The sequence below is a fragment of the Oncorhynchus tshawytscha genome, linkage group LG21 (genome assembly GCF_018296145.1).
Source record: "Oncorhynchus tshawytscha isolate Ot180627B linkage group LG21, Otsh_v2.0, whole genome shotgun sequence".
NCBI classification, from domain to species: domain Eukaryota; kingdom Metazoa; phylum Chordata; class Actinopteri; order Salmoniformes; family Salmonidae; genus Oncorhynchus; species Oncorhynchus tshawytscha.
This window is the reverse complement of record NC_056449.1, coordinates 2,841,512-2,861,809: the sequence shown is the minus strand read 5'-3', so window position 1 is coordinate 2,861,809 and position 20,298 is coordinate 2,841,512. Positions and strand designations below refer to the sequence as shown.

At 44.2% G+C, this 20,298-nt stretch overlaps 2 protein-coding genes across 4 annotated transcripts in view; one reads left to right on the top strand and one right to left on the bottom strand.

Moving 5' to 3' along the window:
* The first annotated feature begins 214 nt into the window (after nucleotides 1-214).
* LOC112220700 (histone deacetylase 3) lies at nucleotides 215-8,794 on the top strand. Its single transcript, XM_024382542.2, has 15 exons — nucleotides 215-480; nucleotides 900-982; nucleotides 1,084-1,226; nucleotides 1,646-1,727; nucleotides 1,965-2,021; nucleotides 2,154-2,209; nucleotides 2,328-2,461; nucleotides 3,302-3,382; nucleotides 3,711-3,784; nucleotides 3,889-3,953; nucleotides 4,140-4,229; nucleotides 4,524-4,582; nucleotides 7,596-7,675; nucleotides 7,839-7,996; nucleotides 8,154-8,794. Exons 1-15 carry the CDS (start codon nucleotides 426-428, stop codon nucleotides 8,221-8,223), a joined length of 1,287 nt encoding a protein of 428 aa, XP_024238310.1. The 5' UTR covers nucleotides 215-425; the 3' UTR covers nucleotides 8,224-8,794.
* Nucleotides 8,795-9,988: 1,194 nt separating this feature from the next.
* LOC112220701 (palladin) overlaps nucleotides 9,989-20,298 on the bottom strand; it is a 30,657-nt gene continuing 20,347 nt past the window's right edge. For all 3 annotated transcript variants that reach the window (XM_042302873.1, XM_042302871.1, XM_042302872.1), the window contains 9 exons: nucleotides 19,087-19,983; nucleotides 18,354-18,501; nucleotides 16,827-16,928; nucleotides 15,683-15,720; nucleotides 13,962-14,094; nucleotides 13,256-13,463; nucleotides 12,984-13,149; nucleotides 12,631-12,764; nucleotides 9,989-10,808 (listed from right to left, as the gene is read on the bottom strand). In XM_042302873.1, the coding sequence (XP_042158807.1) occupies nucleotides 10,543-10,808; nucleotides 12,631-12,764; nucleotides 12,984-13,149; nucleotides 13,256-13,463; nucleotides 13,962-14,094; nucleotides 15,683-15,720; nucleotides 16,827-16,928; nucleotides 18,354-18,501; nucleotides 19,087-19,983 (2,092 nt within the window). In that variant the 3' untranslated portion in view covers nucleotides 9,989-10,542. The remainder of the gene's footprint in view (nucleotides 10,809-12,630; nucleotides 12,765-12,983; nucleotides 13,150-13,255; nucleotides 13,464-13,961; nucleotides 14,095-15,682; nucleotides 15,721-16,826; nucleotides 16,929-18,353; nucleotides 18,502-19,086; nucleotides 19,984-20,298) is intronic.

The following is a 20,298-nucleotide window of genomic DNA, read 5'->3' as shown; positions in this document are numbered from 1 at the left end:
AAGTTTTTTCGACTTTACCCTTTGCGTTGTTTCAGGAGTGCGAAGGCGAATTGAGTTATTGCACACGCGCTCTTCGTAAGGCGTTCCCTAACGGAAATATGCAAATAAATGCTAGAACGCGCCAATAGGCTCTCGCTAGCTCGTGCTTGGCTACTTGCTTTTTCTGCCCGCTATGATTAATTTGCTCTCGTAAACGACAGGCAGTGGTCTATCTTGGGTTAGTTATACAAATCTTTGGCGCTACTCTATTTTACTGGTTCCCTTTTAGCAATGACCCCCCTACTCCCGCCCATTTGACTGTCACTGGACAATGACGTATATTTTACTCGCCGTTTACAATCGTGGCTACTTGCTAAATGAAGCAACTATATATTTACAGTAACAAACACCCAGCGAACCGTATAAAAAAAGAAGGCTAATTTGCAATGTCCAATAGAACAGCATATTTTTATGATCCGGACGTGGGGAACTTTCATTATGGTAAGATTTTGGCTACACAAAGCTAGACTCAAGCATAGCATATTAGCCAGCCTGCTAACTTAGCTAGTTTTTTTTAGACGAATAAGGTTAGGGTAATACAGTTATTTCCTTTTTAATTTGTGATTTGATTGTAACGTTATTATATTCTTATTTATTCTAGCAATCAGGTCAATAGGTCTCGCCGCAAACGCGAAACGTGTTCGCTAACTAAGGTTACTAGCTAATAGTCGTGTGTTTGCAAGAGTAGAGATGTTTTATGCTATATTTTTCCTAGCTAGGTAGGTTATGAATGATAGCTAGCACCATGCAGAACCACAGAGAAATGAAGAAATTGATAACTGCATAGAAGAAATTGATAACTGCATAGGAGAGAATAACACTAACTGAAACATGATTTTTCTTTTTTTTTCTTTATCAAGGTGCTGGTCACCCTATGAAACCCCATCGTCTCTCTCTGACGCACAGCCTTGTTTTGCACTATGGCCTATACAAAAAGATGCAGGTAAGTCCTGCTGATGTTAAACATGCTGAAAAGTACCAGATGAAACGAGACTCTTTCATGTCCTTCTTGACACCATGTTGACTGGTCCTTGTTTTTAATAGGTTTTCAAACCATACAAAGCCTCCCAACATGACATGTGCCGATTTCACTCAGAAGATTACATTGACTTTCTTCAGAAGGTCAGCCCCAACAATATGCAGGGCTTCACAAAGAGTCTCAACACCTTCAATGTGGGGGATGACTGGTGAGAATGTCTTATCTATATTCTATAACAGGGGTATTCAACTCTTCCCCTACGAGGTCTGGAGCCTAGGAGTTTTCAGTTCTACATGATAATTAATTGCACCCACCTGGTGTCCCAGGTCTAAATTAGTCCCCAATTAGAGGGGAAGAATAAAAAAATAAAAAAACTGTGGAACTGGCTTCGAGGTCCAGAGTTTAGTTTGAGGGTTCTATAATGTATTAGCATACATTGCTAACCTGGTGTAAAATTTGGATTCATGTGTGACTTGAGGACAATATAACACTGTGTGAAATACATAATGTGTCATAATACAGACTGTTGTTGATGTAATATTATGCTCGCTGTAATGTGCAACTTGTTATCAATATCTGTTTGACGTACACATATATCTGTGTGATAATGCATGTGTCCCCTGTCAGCCCTGTATTCCCGGGCCTGTTTGAGTTCTGCTCCAGGTATACTGGAGCGTCACTACAGGGAGCAACACAGCTAAACCACAAGGTATGTGCACGCGCGCACACACACACCATGTTGTACCACTGTGAAGGTCAGTTTGTTTTAGGGAAAACGGTAAGCTCATCTTTTTTTGTCAAGTCAGGACTATGTTATAAATGTATTCTATCTACTGGTAGGCTATATTTATTTAGGCCAAGCAAGCAATTCAGCAATTTACAGAGCCAGGTAAATAGTCAACCAGACTTTGTGATTTGAGTATTGATCGGGGCCATTGTTTTGCAGATATGTGACATTGCCATCAACTGGGCTGGGGGTCTTCATCATGCTAAGAAATTTGAGGTAAGAATTATCCAACATGCATTTGTTTCTTTGTCAAGACAATTTACAATTTATTATGGCCTCTGGTCATCTTTATATATGCCTATGTACAGCTCTTTATGATGTCATGATTTCACTCGTTTTTGTTTTTAGGCCTCTGGATTTTGCTATGTGAATGACATTGTCATCAGTATACTGGAGCTTTTGAAGTAAGAGTAAAGCACCCTTGTATTTGACTATTTCCTAAATATTGTTTTTTCCCCTCTGTTTCTGGGTTCACATCCCTCTAAGGATCACTGACAACTAATAATGTAAATCTATCTTTAGATACCACCCACGTGTGCTCTACATAGACATTGACATTCACCATGGCGATGGGGTGCAGGAAGCCTTTTACCTGACTGATCGGGTCATGACTGTATCCTTCCACAAGTATGGGAACTACTTTTTCCCAGGCACAGGTAAGACAAGCCATATGAGAGTCTGTTATAATCAGTGAGAATACTCATTGATAAATAGACAGTTTGTCTTAATGATTGAATATCTCTATGGGGCAATAGAGGTGTCTTAGGGCAAACACAGTTCTGAGCTATAGTTCAAATCAGCTTGTTTTGTATTTTTTGTATTTGTATTTTGGTATTTTTTTTTGTTTGGTCCGGTTAGTTTCACATTGCCAAATGTCAAACGAACTGAAATGCCTAAACAAAATCACATGTTCATGCAAGTCATTTGTTTTGTTGGCGAAAATGCTCACATTAAATCCATTTATGATTATCCAGAAGCATAGTTTGTGTGTCCCAAACTTCATATTACTTTCACTTTGGTCTTCCAATGACGTGGAAACTGTGCAATAACTGCTCTAAGTGCAAAGTGAATAAGCTATTCAATAGCCTATATCTCCCCTAATCTGCATCAGATGCGATCATAAATGCACCGCTACTCACATGTTTCAGAGATAAAGTTATAGTGCTGTGTGCATTTTATCAAATGCTCGCAGTCAAACAACCAGTAATAATGCATGCCTCTGGTTCATGCCTCTGGTTCTTTTCCTGTGTTTGGTCCGGACTGTGATCTCACCTGCAGCGAACCGCACCACTATACATATAGATATGGACTGAGACCACCCTTTTTGAGTGAACCATAGTGCATTGTTTAGTGTGGATACTGTTCACACCAGTCCAAATAAGGGGGAAAATGCGGCAAAGTTCGGGAAAACTGCTCCAAACCAATATGGTGTGAAAGCCCCCTTAATGAGCCTATTCTTTGATGAACAAATTGTGTTTCTATGTTTTGTCCCATAGGTGACATGTATGAGGTGGGGGCTGAGAGCGGCCGTTACTACTGCCTGAACGTGCCGCTCCGGGATGGGATCGATGACCAGAGTGAGTAGTGTCCTTTCTGGATCCCCTACTCAGGGTGGTTCTCTGGCGATCCAGTCTGATAATGCTATTAGACTCAGGCCAGTGAGATGTCTCTGGGGAGTGCTTTCATCAGATATGTGTTATGCTGCCTGATGTATAAACTATTAACATCTCTCTGAGTGTTATAAAGGGTCTGATAGTATACTGGATAATAACCAACAACAATGTTTCCTGATTTTTGATAGGGGATCAATTGAGCAAAACCTTGCATAATTGGCAAGAATGCTTGAAAGGATGAATTCTCTTAATTTTGTCCAATACCTTATCATTATCGCACTTTGTTTCTTAGGCTACAGGCAACTCTTTCAGCCAGTCATTAAGCAAGTGGTGGACTTCTACCAGCCAACCTGTATCGTTCTTCAGGTGAGCATTTGGCAGCCAGAGATCATCATTAGCGTTTTCGCATGAGTGGCATGGATTGTGGTATTGAATATGGTACTCATACATGCACCTCTTGTCATTAATAGTGTGGGGCTGACTCTCTGGGCTGTGACCGACTAGGATGCTTCAACCTCAGTATACGAGGCCATGGGTAAGTGTCTTTGTAGTGATAAGGATTCAGGTTCGGTGGATGGAAGTCAATGTACTCTATAATATGAGGATATCCTGCAACCTACTGGTAGGAGGGCACAAGTGATTACAGAAAATCCCTTACCAATTTACACAGGAGCCAGGATATGGTAAACTCTCTTACCCAGGGTACTTATTTTTCCTATAGGGAATGTGTGGAGTTTGTAAAAAGCTTCAGGATTCCCCTGCTGGTGCTGGGAGGAGGGGGGTACACAGTACGCAATGTGGCCAGATGCTGGTGAGTATTCATTTATTTCATTGCTGTAACTGAACTATAGTGTAGAACTCTGGAACTCGAAGCCTGTTTCACTGCCTTTTTTTCCATTGTTCCCCTCTAATCAGGGACTGATTTAAACCTGGGCCACCAGGTGTGTGTAATTAATTATCAGGTAGAACCAAACCAGCAAGCTCTGGACCTTGAATACACCTGGTGTAGAGGTTAGGTGACAGTTGTTTTTAATGGAGACCGAGAGATAATGTTCTCACAGTGTATATGGAACCACTTAAGACTGTTGCTCTTCCGCCATTCTAGGACCTATGAGACCTCCCTCCTAGTCGATGAGCCAATTAGTGATGAGCTGCCCTATAGTGGTAAGTGAGCAAGCTTTTTGTACATTGGTTTGATATTATATTGACATATGATTTACACTGAACAAAAATAAATGTAAAGTGTTGATCCCATGCTTCATGAGCTGAAATAAAAAGATCCCAGAAAATGTCCATATGCACAAAAAGCTTATTTCTCAAATGTTGTGCACAAATTTGTTTACATCCCAAAGCATTTCTCCTTTGCCAAGATAATCCATCCACCTGGAAGGTGTGGCATATCAAGAAGCTGATTAAATAGCATTATCATTACACAGGTGAACCTTGTGTTGGGGGACAATAATAATAATAATAATAGCGCCAAAAGAGATGGCTGCCGTTTTACGATCCCGCAACCAATCGTGCTATTATGTATGTTTTTTGCGTTATTTGTAACTTGTACATAATGTTTCTGCCACTGTGTCTTATGACCAAAAAGAGCTTCTTGATATCAGGGCAGCAATTACTCACCCCGTACTGGAGGAATTCTTCTTCTTCAGCGAGTTGGATGGGAAGGATTTACTCCAGACACCTGACCAGGCCCTCATCCCTGTCATTCGCAGGAGGAATATACATAGATATCGTGAACGGCGGTCCATGTGTCTTGTAAGGATCTGTCATCGAGAGGGTAATCAACCTTTACCATCGGTCCTATTAGCCAACGCACAATCAATCGATAAAAAAATAGACAAACTACGAGCATGTATATCCTACCAACGGGACATTAAAAACGGTAGTATCTTATGTTTCACTGAGTCGTGGCTGAAGGACAACATGATTAACATAAAGCTGGCGGGTTTTAAGCTTTTCAGGAGGATAGAACAGTGGCCTCTGGTAAGACAAGGGGCGGCGGCCTATGCCTATTTGAAGACAACAGCTGGTGCATGAAATCTAAGGAAGCCTCAAGGTTTTGCTCGCCTGAGGTAGAGTATCTCATGATAAGCTGTAGACCACACTACTTACCAAGACCGTTTACACCTATATTTTTCATAGCTGTCTATATACCACCGCAGACCGATGCTGGCACTAAGACCGCACTCGATGAGCTGTATACGGCCATAAGCAAACAGGAAAACGCTCATCCAGAGGTGGCGCTCCTAGTGGCTGGGGACTTTAATGCAGGGAAACTCAAATCACTTTTACCTAATTAATATCAGCATATTACGTGTGCAACCAGAAGGAAAAAAACTCTAGACCACCTTTACGACACACACAGAGACACGTACAAAGCTCTCCCTCGCCCTCCATTTGGCAAATCTGACCATAATTCTATCCTCCTGATTCCTTCTGACAAGCTTAAACCAAAGCAGGAAGCACCAGTGACTCGGTCAATAAGGAAGTGGTCAGATGAGGCAGATGCTAAGCCACAGGACTGTTTTGCTAGCACAGACTGGAATATGTTCTGGGATTCTTCCGCTGGCATTGAGGCGTACACCACATCAGTCACTGTGTGGTGTACATCAGTCGCTTCATCTATGACATCGTCCCCACAGTGACCGTACGCACATACACCAACCAGAAGCCATGGATTTACATGCAACATCCGGAATGAGCTAAAGGCTAGAGCTGCCTCTTTCAAGGAGTGGGACTCTAACCCGGAAGCTTATAAGAAATCCCGCTATGCCCTCCGACGAACCATCAAACAGGCAAAGTGTCAATAGAGGACTAAGATTGAATAGTACTCCACCGGCTCCGACGCTCGTCGGATGTGGCAGGGCTTGCAAACTATTACAGACCACAAAGGGAAGTACAGCCACGAGCTGCCCAGTGACAAACTTACCAGATGGGCTAAATTACTTATATGCTCGCTTCGAGGCAAGTAACACTGAAACAATCATGAGCACAGGCTGTTCCGGACGACTGTGTGATCACGCTCTCCGTAGCCGATGTCCTTTAAACAGGTCAACATTTACAAGGCCGCGGGGCCAAATGGATTACCAGAACATGTACTCCTAGCATGCTCTGACCAACTGACAAGTGTGTTCACTGACATTTTCCACCTGTCCCTGACAGTTTGTAATACCAACATGTTTCAAGCCGACCACCATAGTCCCTGTGCCAAAGAATACTAAGGTAACCTGCCTAAATGACTACCGACCCATAGCACTCATGTCTGTAGCCATGAAGTGCTTTGAAAGAATGGTCAACACCATTATCCCAGAAACCGTAGACCCACTCCAATTTGCATACTGCCCCAACAGATCCACAGATGATGCAATCTCTGCACTCAACAATGCCCTTTCCCACCTGGACAAAAGGAACACTTATGTGAGAATGCTATTCATTGACTACAGCTCAGCAACAACACCATAGCGCTCATCACTATTATTTACCTTTTATTTAACTAGGCAAGTCAGTTAAGAACAAATTCTTATTTTCAATGACGGCCTAGGAACAGTGGGTTAACTGCCTGTTCAGGGGCAGAGCGACAGATTTGTACCTTGTCAGCTCGGGGGTCTGAACTTGCAACCTTCCGGTTACTAGTCCAACGCTCTAACCACTAGGCTACCCTGCCGCACTAAGCTAAGGACCCTGGGACTAAACACCTCCCTCTGCAACTGGAGCTTGGACTTCATGACAGGCCACCCCCAGGTGGTGAGGGTAGGTAACAACACACCCGCCACGCTGATCCTCAACATGGGGGCCCCTCAGGGCTGTGTGCTCCGTCCCCTCCTGTACTCCATGTTCACTGACTGCATCCAGGCTGCATCAAATCCTTCCGTGATTGGGAGTCCCATAGGGCGGCACACAATTTGCTCTGCGTCGTCCGGGTGTGGGGTAGGCAGGCCATCATTTTAAATAATAATTTCTTATCTGACTTTCCTAGTTAAATAAAAAAAGTTGCCAGGCACGACACCAACAGCATTAGCAATCCTTAGATTAGGGCCAAATTCATTTTTCAATTGACTGATTTCCATATGAGCTGTAACTCAGTAAAATCATAAATTGTTGCATGTTGCGTTTATATATTTTTTCAGTATAAAAGCACTTATAAAAGCACTTTCTCTCATCTCTCCAGAGTACTTTGAGTATTTTGCTCCAGACTTCACACTCCACCCAGATGTGAGCACCAGGATAGAGAACCAGAATTCAAGACAGGTAAGTTTGAGAATGCACTGCATGCTCTCTCCCTTTTTTTTGTATTCCTGAACCACAGTCTACATAATGTTTTCAACAAGGATTCAAACTATTGAATATGTTTGACCATGAAACTTGTTCTCTCCAGTTTAAGTGATTTTATCTTCCTCCTGTGTTTGTTTAGTACCTGGAGCAGATACGTTCAACGGTCTTTGAGAACTTGAAGATGTTGAACCACGCCCCCAGTGTCCAGATCCACGACGTGCCCTCCGACATCCTGAGCTACGAGCGTACTGATGAGGGAGACCCAGATGAGAGGGGCTCAGAGGACAACTATTCCAGGTGAATACACTCGTAGTCAGCTTTGTGACACACAGGAACATATTAGTAATGGAATCAATATGACCCGTTTTGGTCTAACTGCATGTAGTATCTGTGTGAACTGAATTGTATGGTGTTTGAACATTTTGGAACTAAATGGCTTATGTTCTCTTTACAGGCCGGAGGCAGCCAATGAGTTCTATGATGGTGACCATGACAATGACAAGGAGAGCGACGTGGAGATCTGAGCGCTCAGATGTCAGACTTTTCCTTCTGAAATGATTGGGAAACCGTAGTCTCAAGGCTGCAGTCTAAGGAAAGTGGACACCATGATTACTCCTCCCCAAGAAATGGGCGATTTAACCATAGCCATCTCATGGACTTGACCTTACAGCTAGAGACCACCACCATGACTTCCTTTTTATTTTTTTACTATGTGTGAATGAGTATGTAGAGTACATCATCCTGAATAGTTCTATTGCCAAGCACTTCCTCAGTTACGGAGTCAGTCACCTTCTGACTCACCTGAAGACTGCCAAGAGGAGCCCAATACTCGTGTACTGAAACGTTATGTTGTCTCTTGTTTAAATGTCTGGGCTTTTTATCAGGATAGAAGAGAATTCGTCCTAAAAGGTCAGGTTAACTGTCCAGTGGGGGTTGATTTCCTGTGTCAAGGGGACCAGTGTCAGTCTTTATATTACCAGTTTTTCACTTCACACATTGGGAGCCCAAAAGGTCCGTCCTTTGAATATCAAGTGTTTCAAAATTTATGAAATTGTATTTTTTTTATATAAAATAAATTACAAAACTTAATGGCTACAATTCTTCACTGGCGTTCATAAGGAAACCAGTCAATTGGAAAAATGTCAATGGCACTAGTCTATGGAGTTCACATGACTGAGAATACAGATATGCATCCGTTTGTCACATACCTTAAGGTAGGGGCATGGATCACAAAACCAGTCGGTAACTGGTGTGACCACCATTTGCCTCATGCACCCTGATCTTTGCATAGAGTTGATCAGGCTGATTGTAACCTGTGGAATGTTGTCCCGCTCTTCAATGGCTGTTCGAAGTTGCTGGATATTGGCGGTAATTGGAACGTTGTCGTACCCCGATCCAGAGCATTTTCAATGGGCGACATGTTTGAATAAGCAAGCCATGGAACTGGGACATTTTCAGATCCTTGCGGTGAATTATGCTGAAACGAGGTGATGGCGGCGGATGAATGGCACGACAGTGGGCCGCAGGATCTCCGTGCAGTCAAACTGCCATGGTGTTCATTGTCTGTAGCTTATGCCTGCCCATATAACTCCACTGCCAACATGGGGCACTGGTCACAACATTGACATCAGTCGCCCATGATGCCATATACACGGTCTGCCATTTACCTGGTAGAGTTGAAACTATGATTCAGCTGTGAAGAGCAGACTTCTCCAGTGTGCCAGTGGCCAAAAATGGTGGGCATTTTCCACTGGAGTCAGTTACGTACCTGGTGAGGTCAACGAGCATGCAGATAAGAGTCACTGAGACAGGTAACAGTTTGTGCCAAAATTCTTCAGTTGTGCAAGCCCAGTTTCATCAGCTGTCTGGGTGGCTGGTCTCCGTTGATCCCGCAGGTGGAGGATGTGGATGGCGTAGTTACGTGGCCTGCGGTTGTGAGGCCGGTTGGATGTGCTGCCAAATTTTCTAAAGGCTTATGGTAGAGAAATTAACATTCAATTATTTGGCCACAGCTCTGGTGGACATTCATGTAGTCAGCATGCATGCATGTAATTGTCATGTTTAATCAGCTTCTTGATATGCCATAACTGTCAGGTGGCTGGATTATCTAGGCAAAGGAGACATGCTCACTAACAGGGATGTACACAAATGTGAGCAATAAGCTTTGTGTATATGCAACATTTCTGGGCTGTTATTTCAGCTCATGAAACATGTCTTTACATTGTTTTTGTTCAGCATATATGAACTCAATTAGATATCTTATTTTCAAAGTGAAATAACCACCTGTAATAAAGTCATGAAAACTTTATTACACATACATTCAATTTCACATCATACACGGTACATAACACTTATTCAAAATGTTTTTCTATGGTCAGGATCAGACCTTGAGGTTGTGGTAAATTTGGGTGTTACGGCAACCATTTACATTTAGAAGCAATTGTCCAATAAATAGCTTATATAATAAAACCATTTGACCTTTAAAAAACAGAAATATCACCTACACACATTCTCACTTGTAGCAGCCGTCATAAAAACGATGCTTTTGTGAAGGAACTTCGAAAGATAGCTACATGTCTGGAGACGATACATGATTAATCCTCTATCCACTAGAACAGCAAACCACAGAACAGCATTTGACAAAGGTCTGTGCCAAGTCAAGTGCACCGGCCAGGAAGGCTACACCACACTAAGAGGATATGCGGTTGGGAAACCCGCATCTGACCAGCATGCCCTTGACACAAAACCAGAAGGGCTCAAACTAAAGTGCATTTGACAAATGCGGGGTCTTTTGAGGTGTCCTGGATTGAGACTGAGGCAGTGTGGGCAAAATGTGAGTCCATCTACCCGCTTCCTCTAAACCTCAATTGGTTTCCTCCCCAAGACACAAACAACAAGACAGCCTCAGTGGTAGGACACAGGCAGGTATGATAAGGAGCACAACACACATCCACAATTATTACACTCCTGGTGTACTTTTGTCTAGAGCTCCTCGCTCTCGTACAGGGGGCCGTGTGCTGGGGGGTGGGGTCTGGAGTCAGGACGGGGAGATGGCTGAGGGGGATTTTAAAATGCTTGCCTGTAGGGGGGGCAGGCTTGTTGGTGCGAGCTGCAGAGACAAGAGTAAACAGAATGGAATACAAAGATCAAGATATATTCAAAACAGGCTCTTTGAACCTCCAATGCAATAATAAAGGAAATGTTGCATTTGAGCCAGGTAATAAAACAAAAAATAAAGCCGGTCAACGTCAAATATTACCAACCTATTATTTTAAAAACATGAAAATTGTACCGTCTGGTTTGCCTAACATAAGGAATTTGAAATCATGTTTGGACCTCTTCATACACAGGAGGAGGAATGTGCTGCTATCCTAAGAGATTTTCCTAAAAAGAACTCCAAAGATAAACTGCTACGGTATTAAGGTTTGCACAAGTGCCATTGAGGCATGCCTGTGCTGTGAGACTGGCGTCGCAGCCCTCTCTGCCAAGCGTTGCTGTATTAAGCACCATCTCCAATTACAGGTTAACCTTGGGAGTCGAAAGACAAGCTTTTCTTGTGGCCAGCAGAGTGTCCAGCTAAATTCTGCTGCACAGTTGGGGCCTGACATCATCGTGATGAGACAATCATATGAGCGAAGAAGAGTCAGTATTTCCATTTAGTAACCCTGCGCTGAGAGGATAGAGCAAGTATATGCCCTCGCTCTGACCGACACATTTCAGACTACTTCTTCTGCTAGCTAGGCTGAATAGAGGTAAAAGTCAATATGGCCGTTCTCGGTCCGCGTAAAAGATGGCATGTTATGTGATCGAGGAAGAATATAATACAGCAGCCCCTCATTTCCCTAGCCTTGTAATGATACATCTGTTATGGGTTTCTATCAGCCTTTACAACTTGCACCGCCATGGAAACTACTGTATTTGCAGGACGGCAGGAGAAATGACAGGAAATCTGCTCCTCTCCATCGTAACAGCAGAAAGTACTACAAATATTGAGTAACAGACAATTTCCCCTTGCTGCTACAGTACATAAGCTTTTGCACAACACTGGTAATTTGTAGTCAGTGGTATATTAAAGTACTTAAGTAGTACTTTAAAGTATTTTTACCTAAGTAGTTTTTTGGGGTATGTATACTTTACCATTTATGTTTGACAACTTTTACTTCACTACATTCCTAATGAAAATAATGTACTTTTTACTTCATACATTTTTCCTTGACACCCAAAAGTACTCGTTACATTTTGAATGCTTAGCAGGACAGGAAAATGGTAAAATTCACACATTTATCAAGAGTACATCTCTGGTCATCCCTACTGCCTCTGATCTGGTGGACTCACTAAACACAAATGCTTAATTTATCAATTATATCTGAGTGTTGGAGTGTGCTCTTGCCATCTGTAAATGTAAAAATAAAAACAAGAAAATTGCACCGTCTGGTTTGCTTAATAAGGAATTTTGATACTTTTTATACTTAATTATATTTTAGCGATTACATTTAATTTTGATACTTATATTTAAAACAAAATACTTTCACTCAAGTAGTATTTTACTGGGTGACCCACTTTTCATTTTCTATTATCTTTACTCCGGTATGACAATTGGGTACTTTTCCCACCACTGTTTATATTACAGTAGTGTAGTATGCCATTTCAATGCCCTGTCATAGCAGACATTCTGAGTGAGAGGTTACAGCGTCGTCTATCTCGGATGTAAACAGTGTGGTAATCCCTGCCTTTGTCCCACTAGTGCAGATGTCAGCACACTATTAGCTGTGAAGGGCCATAAGAGCTTGATTGGCACAGCAGTTATGTGGTGTTTATGAATTTAAGTCTTGAAACATACACACAGTAATAGGTAACGGACAGGGATGAGCCAATCGGATCTCTTAACTAAACACTTGTGTGATAAGCACACCCACCCACAGTCCACTTACTTCCTACGTCCAGTCTGGCATTGCAGGTGGACATGCCGGCCTCGTTGATGGCAGACAGGGTGTACCAGCCTGCATCAGATTTGACCAGCCTCTCAATGAGCAGGCACTGACTTCCAGTGCCATCCTGGTACAGGCTGGAAGACACATCAGGCTTGGGTTACTCTCACATGGAATCAACAGCACCTCTCACTTATAGCCAACAGAGGTTCACCTTAACTAGCCAAACTAAATCAGCTAATAAGCAAACACATTTCAGCTGGCTGCAAGTCAGCTAACTGTCAGAAATTACAATCTCTACTGTGAGCATTTCTCCTTCTGAGAGGATTCAAACTTGGAATTGAAGGTCCATCAACCTCATCCTGGTAGGGTCAATGCGCAGCATGTCTTTGTCCTTCTTCCAGAAGAGTTTTGGTGGAGGGGAGGCAGCCACCTTACACTCTAACCTCACCGTGTCCCCCTCCAGGGCACGAGAGTTCAGCATCTTCTGGACAAAGGTGGGCGGGCGAAGCATCTCCTGGGCTAAAGAGGAGAGGGGGTAAAGCAGTGTTAGAGCATCAATGCTAAGCTAAGAGATGGGAAATGGGAGATTATTTGACAGAATACAGTAATCAAAAACAGCCCTTACCGATAACCTCCAGTTTTATGTAGAAGCGGTTCTCCCCAGCGCGGTTTCTGGCAATACACTCGTAGACACCGGCATGATGCACAGTCACAATCTCAATGATGAAGGAGTGCATGCCCTTCTCACACACCAGCATCTTGTGGTAGTCGTCGGGGCGGATGGCCTTCCCGTCGAGATACCAGGCCACATCTGGGGTGGGCAGACCTCCCACCTGAGGACACAGCCAGGGGTGCATTCGTTCAACATCAAACAGAAGAAAAAAGAAACATTTTGTTGCAAAATGTTTTGCTACAGTGTGTACTAATAAATATGACCCTGGACACAACCTTGAGCAGCGAGTGACCCAGGGAGTGTGTGGACTGGAGTGTGGACGACTAGGGGGTCATGCGGGGCTAAGTGCAGGGACCCTGATAGCTCAGAGGAGGAAGGGGAGGAGAGTACAGGGTAGCTTTTTACAACCTGGTTATTCTTTCCAGATGTGATATTGAGTTTCATGTTTGGACTCGAGGCTTTAATTACATTACTCTTAAATAAAATTGTTGCATGAGTCCGTGTCAAAGTTTAACAAGGTCTTTACAGAAGATACCTCAACAATAAGTTCCTGCCTAGGAAATAGAGCCCAGCTATAAAAATGTTGAACGCTAGCTACATATAATGCATTTGATCAACATTCATGACTAAACTGATTACAGCGTGTCCAGTGCCGTACCTTGAAGTCGATCCTGCAGAACCTGCCCTCCTCCACTGTAATGTCCTTGGGGACCTGGATGAAACGTGGAGCATAGCACTTCTCCTGGATGGCCGAGCCCTCATTGCCATCAGTACCAGAATGGTGTTTTCCCCTAGAGGAAAGAAAGAGAGAGTGAGGAGAAAGAAAGGAGTGAGGAGAAAGTGAAAGCAGAAGAGGGAGGGGGTAGGAACAGAGGAGCTTTCATAACTGTGCCTTTGATGGCTGACTTTGAATGATTGAGTTGTCATGCAGTCAAGAGAGCCCACTCTTCTCATCTTTTCAGGTTCAAAAAGCAATTTGAACTAATTCATAACAGCATCAAATGATGCATCTCCATTCATGCTGTTCAGAAAACCCCATTAACATAAACAAAACAGACAAAGTCCACACATGGATCCTAAGCCATCTCACTTCAAGTAACACAGCATGTGCCCTTCACCTTCCAACTGTGCATCATAATGGGAAGACAAAGCAATCCCAGAAAACATCAGTAAGGAAGACATCATAGCTGTAGAGACTGGGAGACATGTCAGCTCACTCAGTTCATGGTCTATTATTGTTCCACTTACAGCATGGAACCGGAGCCCGTGGTAGGCATTGGAAACAGCACACAAACACACGGCTGCGCCAGGAAACTCAACCTGGAGCCGACAACCCGCTACCCAGCCCTAAGCCTCAGGTCTCATTCGCACATGCCTTCACCCTCACGTGGAGCACTCTTCTCTTTCTGGTCTCCTCATCTACTGATTTATTGTGTATATGGGGTATGAGCAAAACTCTTTTGGTGTTCAACCTTCTCAAGTTCTCCCAGGTAACCCCGCTCCTCCGCACACTCCACTGGCTTCCACTCGAAGCACACATCATCTTGAAGACCCTGGTGCTTTCCTATGGAGCAGCTAGAGGGAACTCTCCCCTCCTTACATTCAGGCTATTTTCAAACCCAATACCCTAACCCAAGCACTGTTTTCTGCCACCTCTGGTCTCGTGGCCTCCCACCCCTACGGGAGGGAAGCTACCGCTCAGCCCAGGCAAAGCGCTTCTGTCCTGGCACACCAATTGTGGAATAAGTGTCCTCCTAATGTCCATCTTCCGAAAAAGTCTGAAACCCTACCTCTTAAATATAAATCACAACTATCTTAAAGGAGTAGTTCACCATTTTACAACTTGATGTTAGACAGTTCCTCACCCTGAATGTAGTCTATGGGCCAAGAGAAACTAATCATTGGTTCAGTTCTTTAAACATCCACTAAAAACTTCAGCTAACCTTAGATTGTTAGCTTGTGGTGGCTATCAAATCGATGGGGGCATGTTTAAAGAAAAGAAAACTGTCCTAATCACCTGAAATCAATTCAGATCAACTCCCTATTTGGTTTGATGCTAGTTTAAAAAAGGTGATAATTTTTTTTAAACATGCCCACATGATTGTTAAGTTGCGGTGGCTAAGGTTAGCTTAAGTTTGTAGTGGCGGTTTAAAGAAAACCGAACCATCGATTAGTAGAGGAGAGGGGGTAGATAGTCGACTATGAGCTGGGAGAAACTGTCAGTGTGAGGAACCGTCTAACGTCAAGATGTACAATAGTGAACTGCTCCTTTAAGACAAATGCACTAGTCGCTCTGGGTAAGTGTGTCTGCCAAATTACTCAAATGTAAAGCATTAGAAATGTATACACATGCTTTTGCTGACTGTGGGTGAAATTTACCATATTCCTCCAGTGTTACGTCCCTCTGGTGATTCTGGCTGCAAGAGAGGACAGAGAGATTAGGGAATAATATTTTTGCCATGGGCCTGTGTAAAAGCATACACATACTGTATATAGAGAGTGATTCATCACTGCCTCTACACTATATGTAGTGCCAACACTCAAGTTCACCCATAAAGGTGGCCTATGTTCAAGACTACATCCTCTCCTGAAAAGGCATTACTTCAACACAACCTCTTGAATAACCAGACTTGCAAAACATTTCAAAGTACATGACACTATGCCTAGGGCAATAGGGGTGGCCAGATTGGGGATAGTGCTGTGGGCACACGTGTTGTACCGTTGTGTGGGCACACGTGTTGTACCGTTGTGTGGGCACACGTGTTGTACCGTTGTGTGGGCACACGTGTTGTACCGTTGTGTGGGCACACGTGTTGTACCGTTGTGTGGGCACACGTGTTGTACCGTTGTGTGGGCACACGTGTTGTACCGTTGTGTGGGCACACGTGTTGTACCGTTGTGTGGGCACACGTGTTGTACCGTTGTGTGGGCACACGTGTTGTACCGTTGTGTGGGCACACGTGTTGTACCGTTGTGTGGGCACACGTGTTGTACCGTTGTGTGGGCACACGTGTTGTACCGTTGTGTGGGCGCACGTGTTGTACCGTTGTGTGGACACACGTGTTGTACTGTTGTGTGTATGTGTGGTCTCTTTCTGGCATCCGACACTACATATCCTTGGGAGAATGCTGCTATGGCAGTCTTCACACCTGCTATTTCTAGCTGCATTCTTGGAAGAGGGCTGTGCAGTTCTCCTGTCACTGAAGAGGACAGAGCCGGAACCCAGACCCATTGTGTGAGGAGAATTGAGGGCTGATCTACAGTGACAGGGGACTAGTCACACATAGTGCAGGGAACATCCCATCTAAACCCCACATAGTATTAGTAACAACGTCTCCAAGCCTGAGAAACTTGTGATCTGTATTAGTAGATCAAAGACATACAGTAGCATGACAAAAGTATGGATCCTTGAAAAAAAGATATTTAAAAAATGAAAAAAAGTGCATTGTACTTCCTAAAAGAACTTCCTGTAAATCAAATGGGTTGTAATGGATGATATAGAAGGGATGTGAGTAAATTATACCTGGTCGAGTTGTGAGTCGGAGGAATTCTCAAAGTCAAAGACAGAGGCAGCGTTATCTGGACCCAGCAACCGTCGAGCCATGCGCTCCTCATAGGACAACTTCTGTCAGGGGACAAACAGGAAACCAGCCTATGGTCAGTCAGTGTACTAGTACCATTAAACGAGCCAATATACTATATAGTACCAGTAAAGCAGCCAATAGCCAGCCAGTGTAGCGGACATGAGTCGGTCATGGTTGCTAGACGTCAAGTAATGAGGTAGCCCCGCCTAAGACTTCAAAATCAGTGACGGCCCAAAAGGGAATTTCCTCTTGCTCTATAAGGTCAAGACCTTGATTTCTCCCATGGGAGACCCAGGTTCAAATCCCACCAGTTACACCATATCCTGTATAGTACCCGTAAACCAGCCAATGCGGAGCCAGTATACTGCAGTCATATACAACTCTAGTACCCAAAAGCCTGTTTTAGCATGGGCAGCGCACTTGAGGACTTTCACCATTTTGAGGTACTCAACTAGGTGGGACTTCCTATGGGTTAAGGAAGGATCAAATAATTCCATCCAGGTCATCAGGAGGGATCAGCCGATGAATTATACACGTGAGAAAACATTCCATAACTGCAGGTGGCAGTAACATTTCCAACCTGGGTTTTATACGTCTTCAAAACACTCCAGGTGGCCATATGCACGCTGAGTTTTTTTTTTACCAACTCAGAAGTAAATGTACTACTTCAAAATTTAGATGGCCTCTACGGCGCTGCCTGTGCTCTCACAGACGCCATAATGGGACAGATACAAAGATGAGTTGTCCATCTAAGTCTATGGTCCCAACTTACTCATTGGAAGCAATATGGTGGATGCTCCACCACTGAACTGCTATACCTATTCAGACCTGCAAACGTCCAAGGGTTATGGATAAGGTAGAACGTGAATTGGGACCGGCTGTGTAAGTAGTAGGTCTGTCCATAGAGCAGCCTCCAATGTTATAGGGTCTACTTCAACACAACAGCTGCCTTGTGTTGATCATAGTACACTGGTCCACTAAGTCCCAGTGATTCCACTGAAGCTTCTAGTAATTGGAAGTTGGGTCCTATTGAAGTATCTATTCAAAGTTGAGAATCCCTTTTGATGCACGTGGCGTCAAGGATATTGTATGTCCTTGACTTTAATTAATACAGGAATACTACGAGAGGGTGATAAGTTACAAATCCATATTTCCCTCTTTCATAGTTGCCACATTGTGATATCAAATGGTCTGATGATGTATGCTGTATGGGTTCAAATCAGGAAGGGAACCACACGTCTTCTTGTACAGCATTCATGTGGGAGTGGAGTAAACAAGCACGTTATCAAAAAGTACTTAGTTTATTCCCTAACCACATTAAATAAGACAACACTTAGATTATAACATTGTCTTGACACTGAATCACGTCACACATACCCCTATCCACATACATACAGTATATCCACACAAAAATTACAAACACTTCACTGCCCACTGACTCCGGGCTAGTTTGTTATAATGAGTACCTGGCTGTTTCTCCTGCGGGCTTCTTTGGTGCGTAGCTTCTTCTCCAGATCTTGGATCAGGGCGTCCTTGGAGCCCTGGATCTGCTCATCCGAGTTGTGGGACACTGGCTGAGGGGCAGGAGCCTTCTTCACAATGAGCTTGGGAAGGCTGGAGAGGGTAAGCCAGCCAGAATATTAAATCAACCATTAATGTTAAAATAATATACACTGAGTATACAAAACATTAAGAACACTTGCTCTTTCCATGACAGACTGACCCTTATTGATGTCACTTGTTAAATCCACTTCAAAATCAGTGTAGATGAAGGTGAGGAGACAGGTTAAGCCTGTTGAGACATGGACTGGTGAATGGGCAAGACAAAAGATTTAAGTGCCTTTGAACAGGTATGGTAGTTTGTGTCAAGAACTGCAAAGCTGCTGGGTTTTTCACACTCAACAGTTTCCAATCAGCATCAACAATGGTTCACCACCCTAAGGACGTCCAGTCAACTTGACAACTATGGGAAGCATTGGAGTCAACATAGGGCCAGTATCCCTGTGGAACGCTTTCGACACCTTGTTGAGTCAATGCCCCGACGAATTGAGGCTGTTCTGAGGGCAAGAGTGGGGGGGTGCAACTCAACATTAGGAAGGTGTTCATAATGTTTTGTATATTCAGTGTATGGTGAATGGCTATAACATACTAGCTAAGACTTAGGCATTTTATTTACAATTTCAAAATATAGCAACTCACATGTTTGGGGTCCCTCTGTAGCTAGGAGGCAGAGACACGCATGAGGGAGGAGGAAAGGAGGGCTGTGGCATGGAAACGGTGGTGGGAGTTTGGGAGTGGGGAGACAGACTCATAGGCAGGCTGTCAGTAGGGAGAGCCATGTGCAGGGGGGCATCAAAGCGGGGCTTGGGCAGGGGGCTGGGAGGGTTGGGGGAGTGTGAGGAGCGAGCTGGTGATGGAGGCTGGGGAATGGACATGGGTGCAGGCTTGTACTGTGGGGTGGACTGAGAGGGCAGGACAGAGCAGAGGAAGGCAGCTGAAGATGACGGGGACTTGGGCTCAGATGGGGCTGGGACACTGACACTGGTGTTAGCACTGGGGACCCTCGGGGTGAGTGTGATAGTGGAGCGCATGGGGGCGCGGGAGGGGGACACGGGCTGGGCAGCGGGAGGAGGAGGGTCATGGGGAAACACCGGCGGCTGTGAGAATGCAGGAGTGGAAATGGGGGAGCTCAGATTGGAGGAGGAGGGAGAGGCCTTGCTGCTGTTCCCATTGGACTGAGGCAGAGCCTGGGCTACATCATAGCTGGGAACCTGGAAGGCCGGCTGGGACTGGATAAACTGGCGTGGCCGTGCATAGTTGAAGGCACTGGGGGCAAAGAGGCTGGGGGTGAAGGTGGGAAGGTCAGCCACACTGCTGCTCATACTGCTGCCTCCAGAGTCTCCTGAGCTCTGGAAGCTGGGCTTGCTGGGAGTGAACAGTTTGGGGGTCGTTTTTATTTTTAATGCTGGCGGGGGTGGGGTGGGCGTGCGGGCTTCAGGTAACCTCTGTCCCTCTGAGCAGTGGATACTCTTTTCACATGGACTGAACGGCTCCTCTAGGGTTTTACTAGGTGGCTGCAGCTCAGGCTCTAGAGACCTGCAAGGAAAACCACTTTGGTAACTTAATTTGCATTACTCAAGTTAAAACAGGATACATGGTGACCATAGAAACAACAATTCTTACGACAGTAAAATTGTTATACCCATGCACAGCCTCTTATGTTGCATGTTAAGAGCCCCTTTTTGCATAGTAAATAAATCAGAGTAAATTCACCATGAAAAGTTCAATGTTGTGTATGTTTTGGCTTGCCTTACACACTCAAAGGACAAATGTATTGGACACAAACACTGGCCACATGACCTACAAGAGAGTAGTGGACACATGTTGCCGTATGTTGCTATTCAAGTTTGA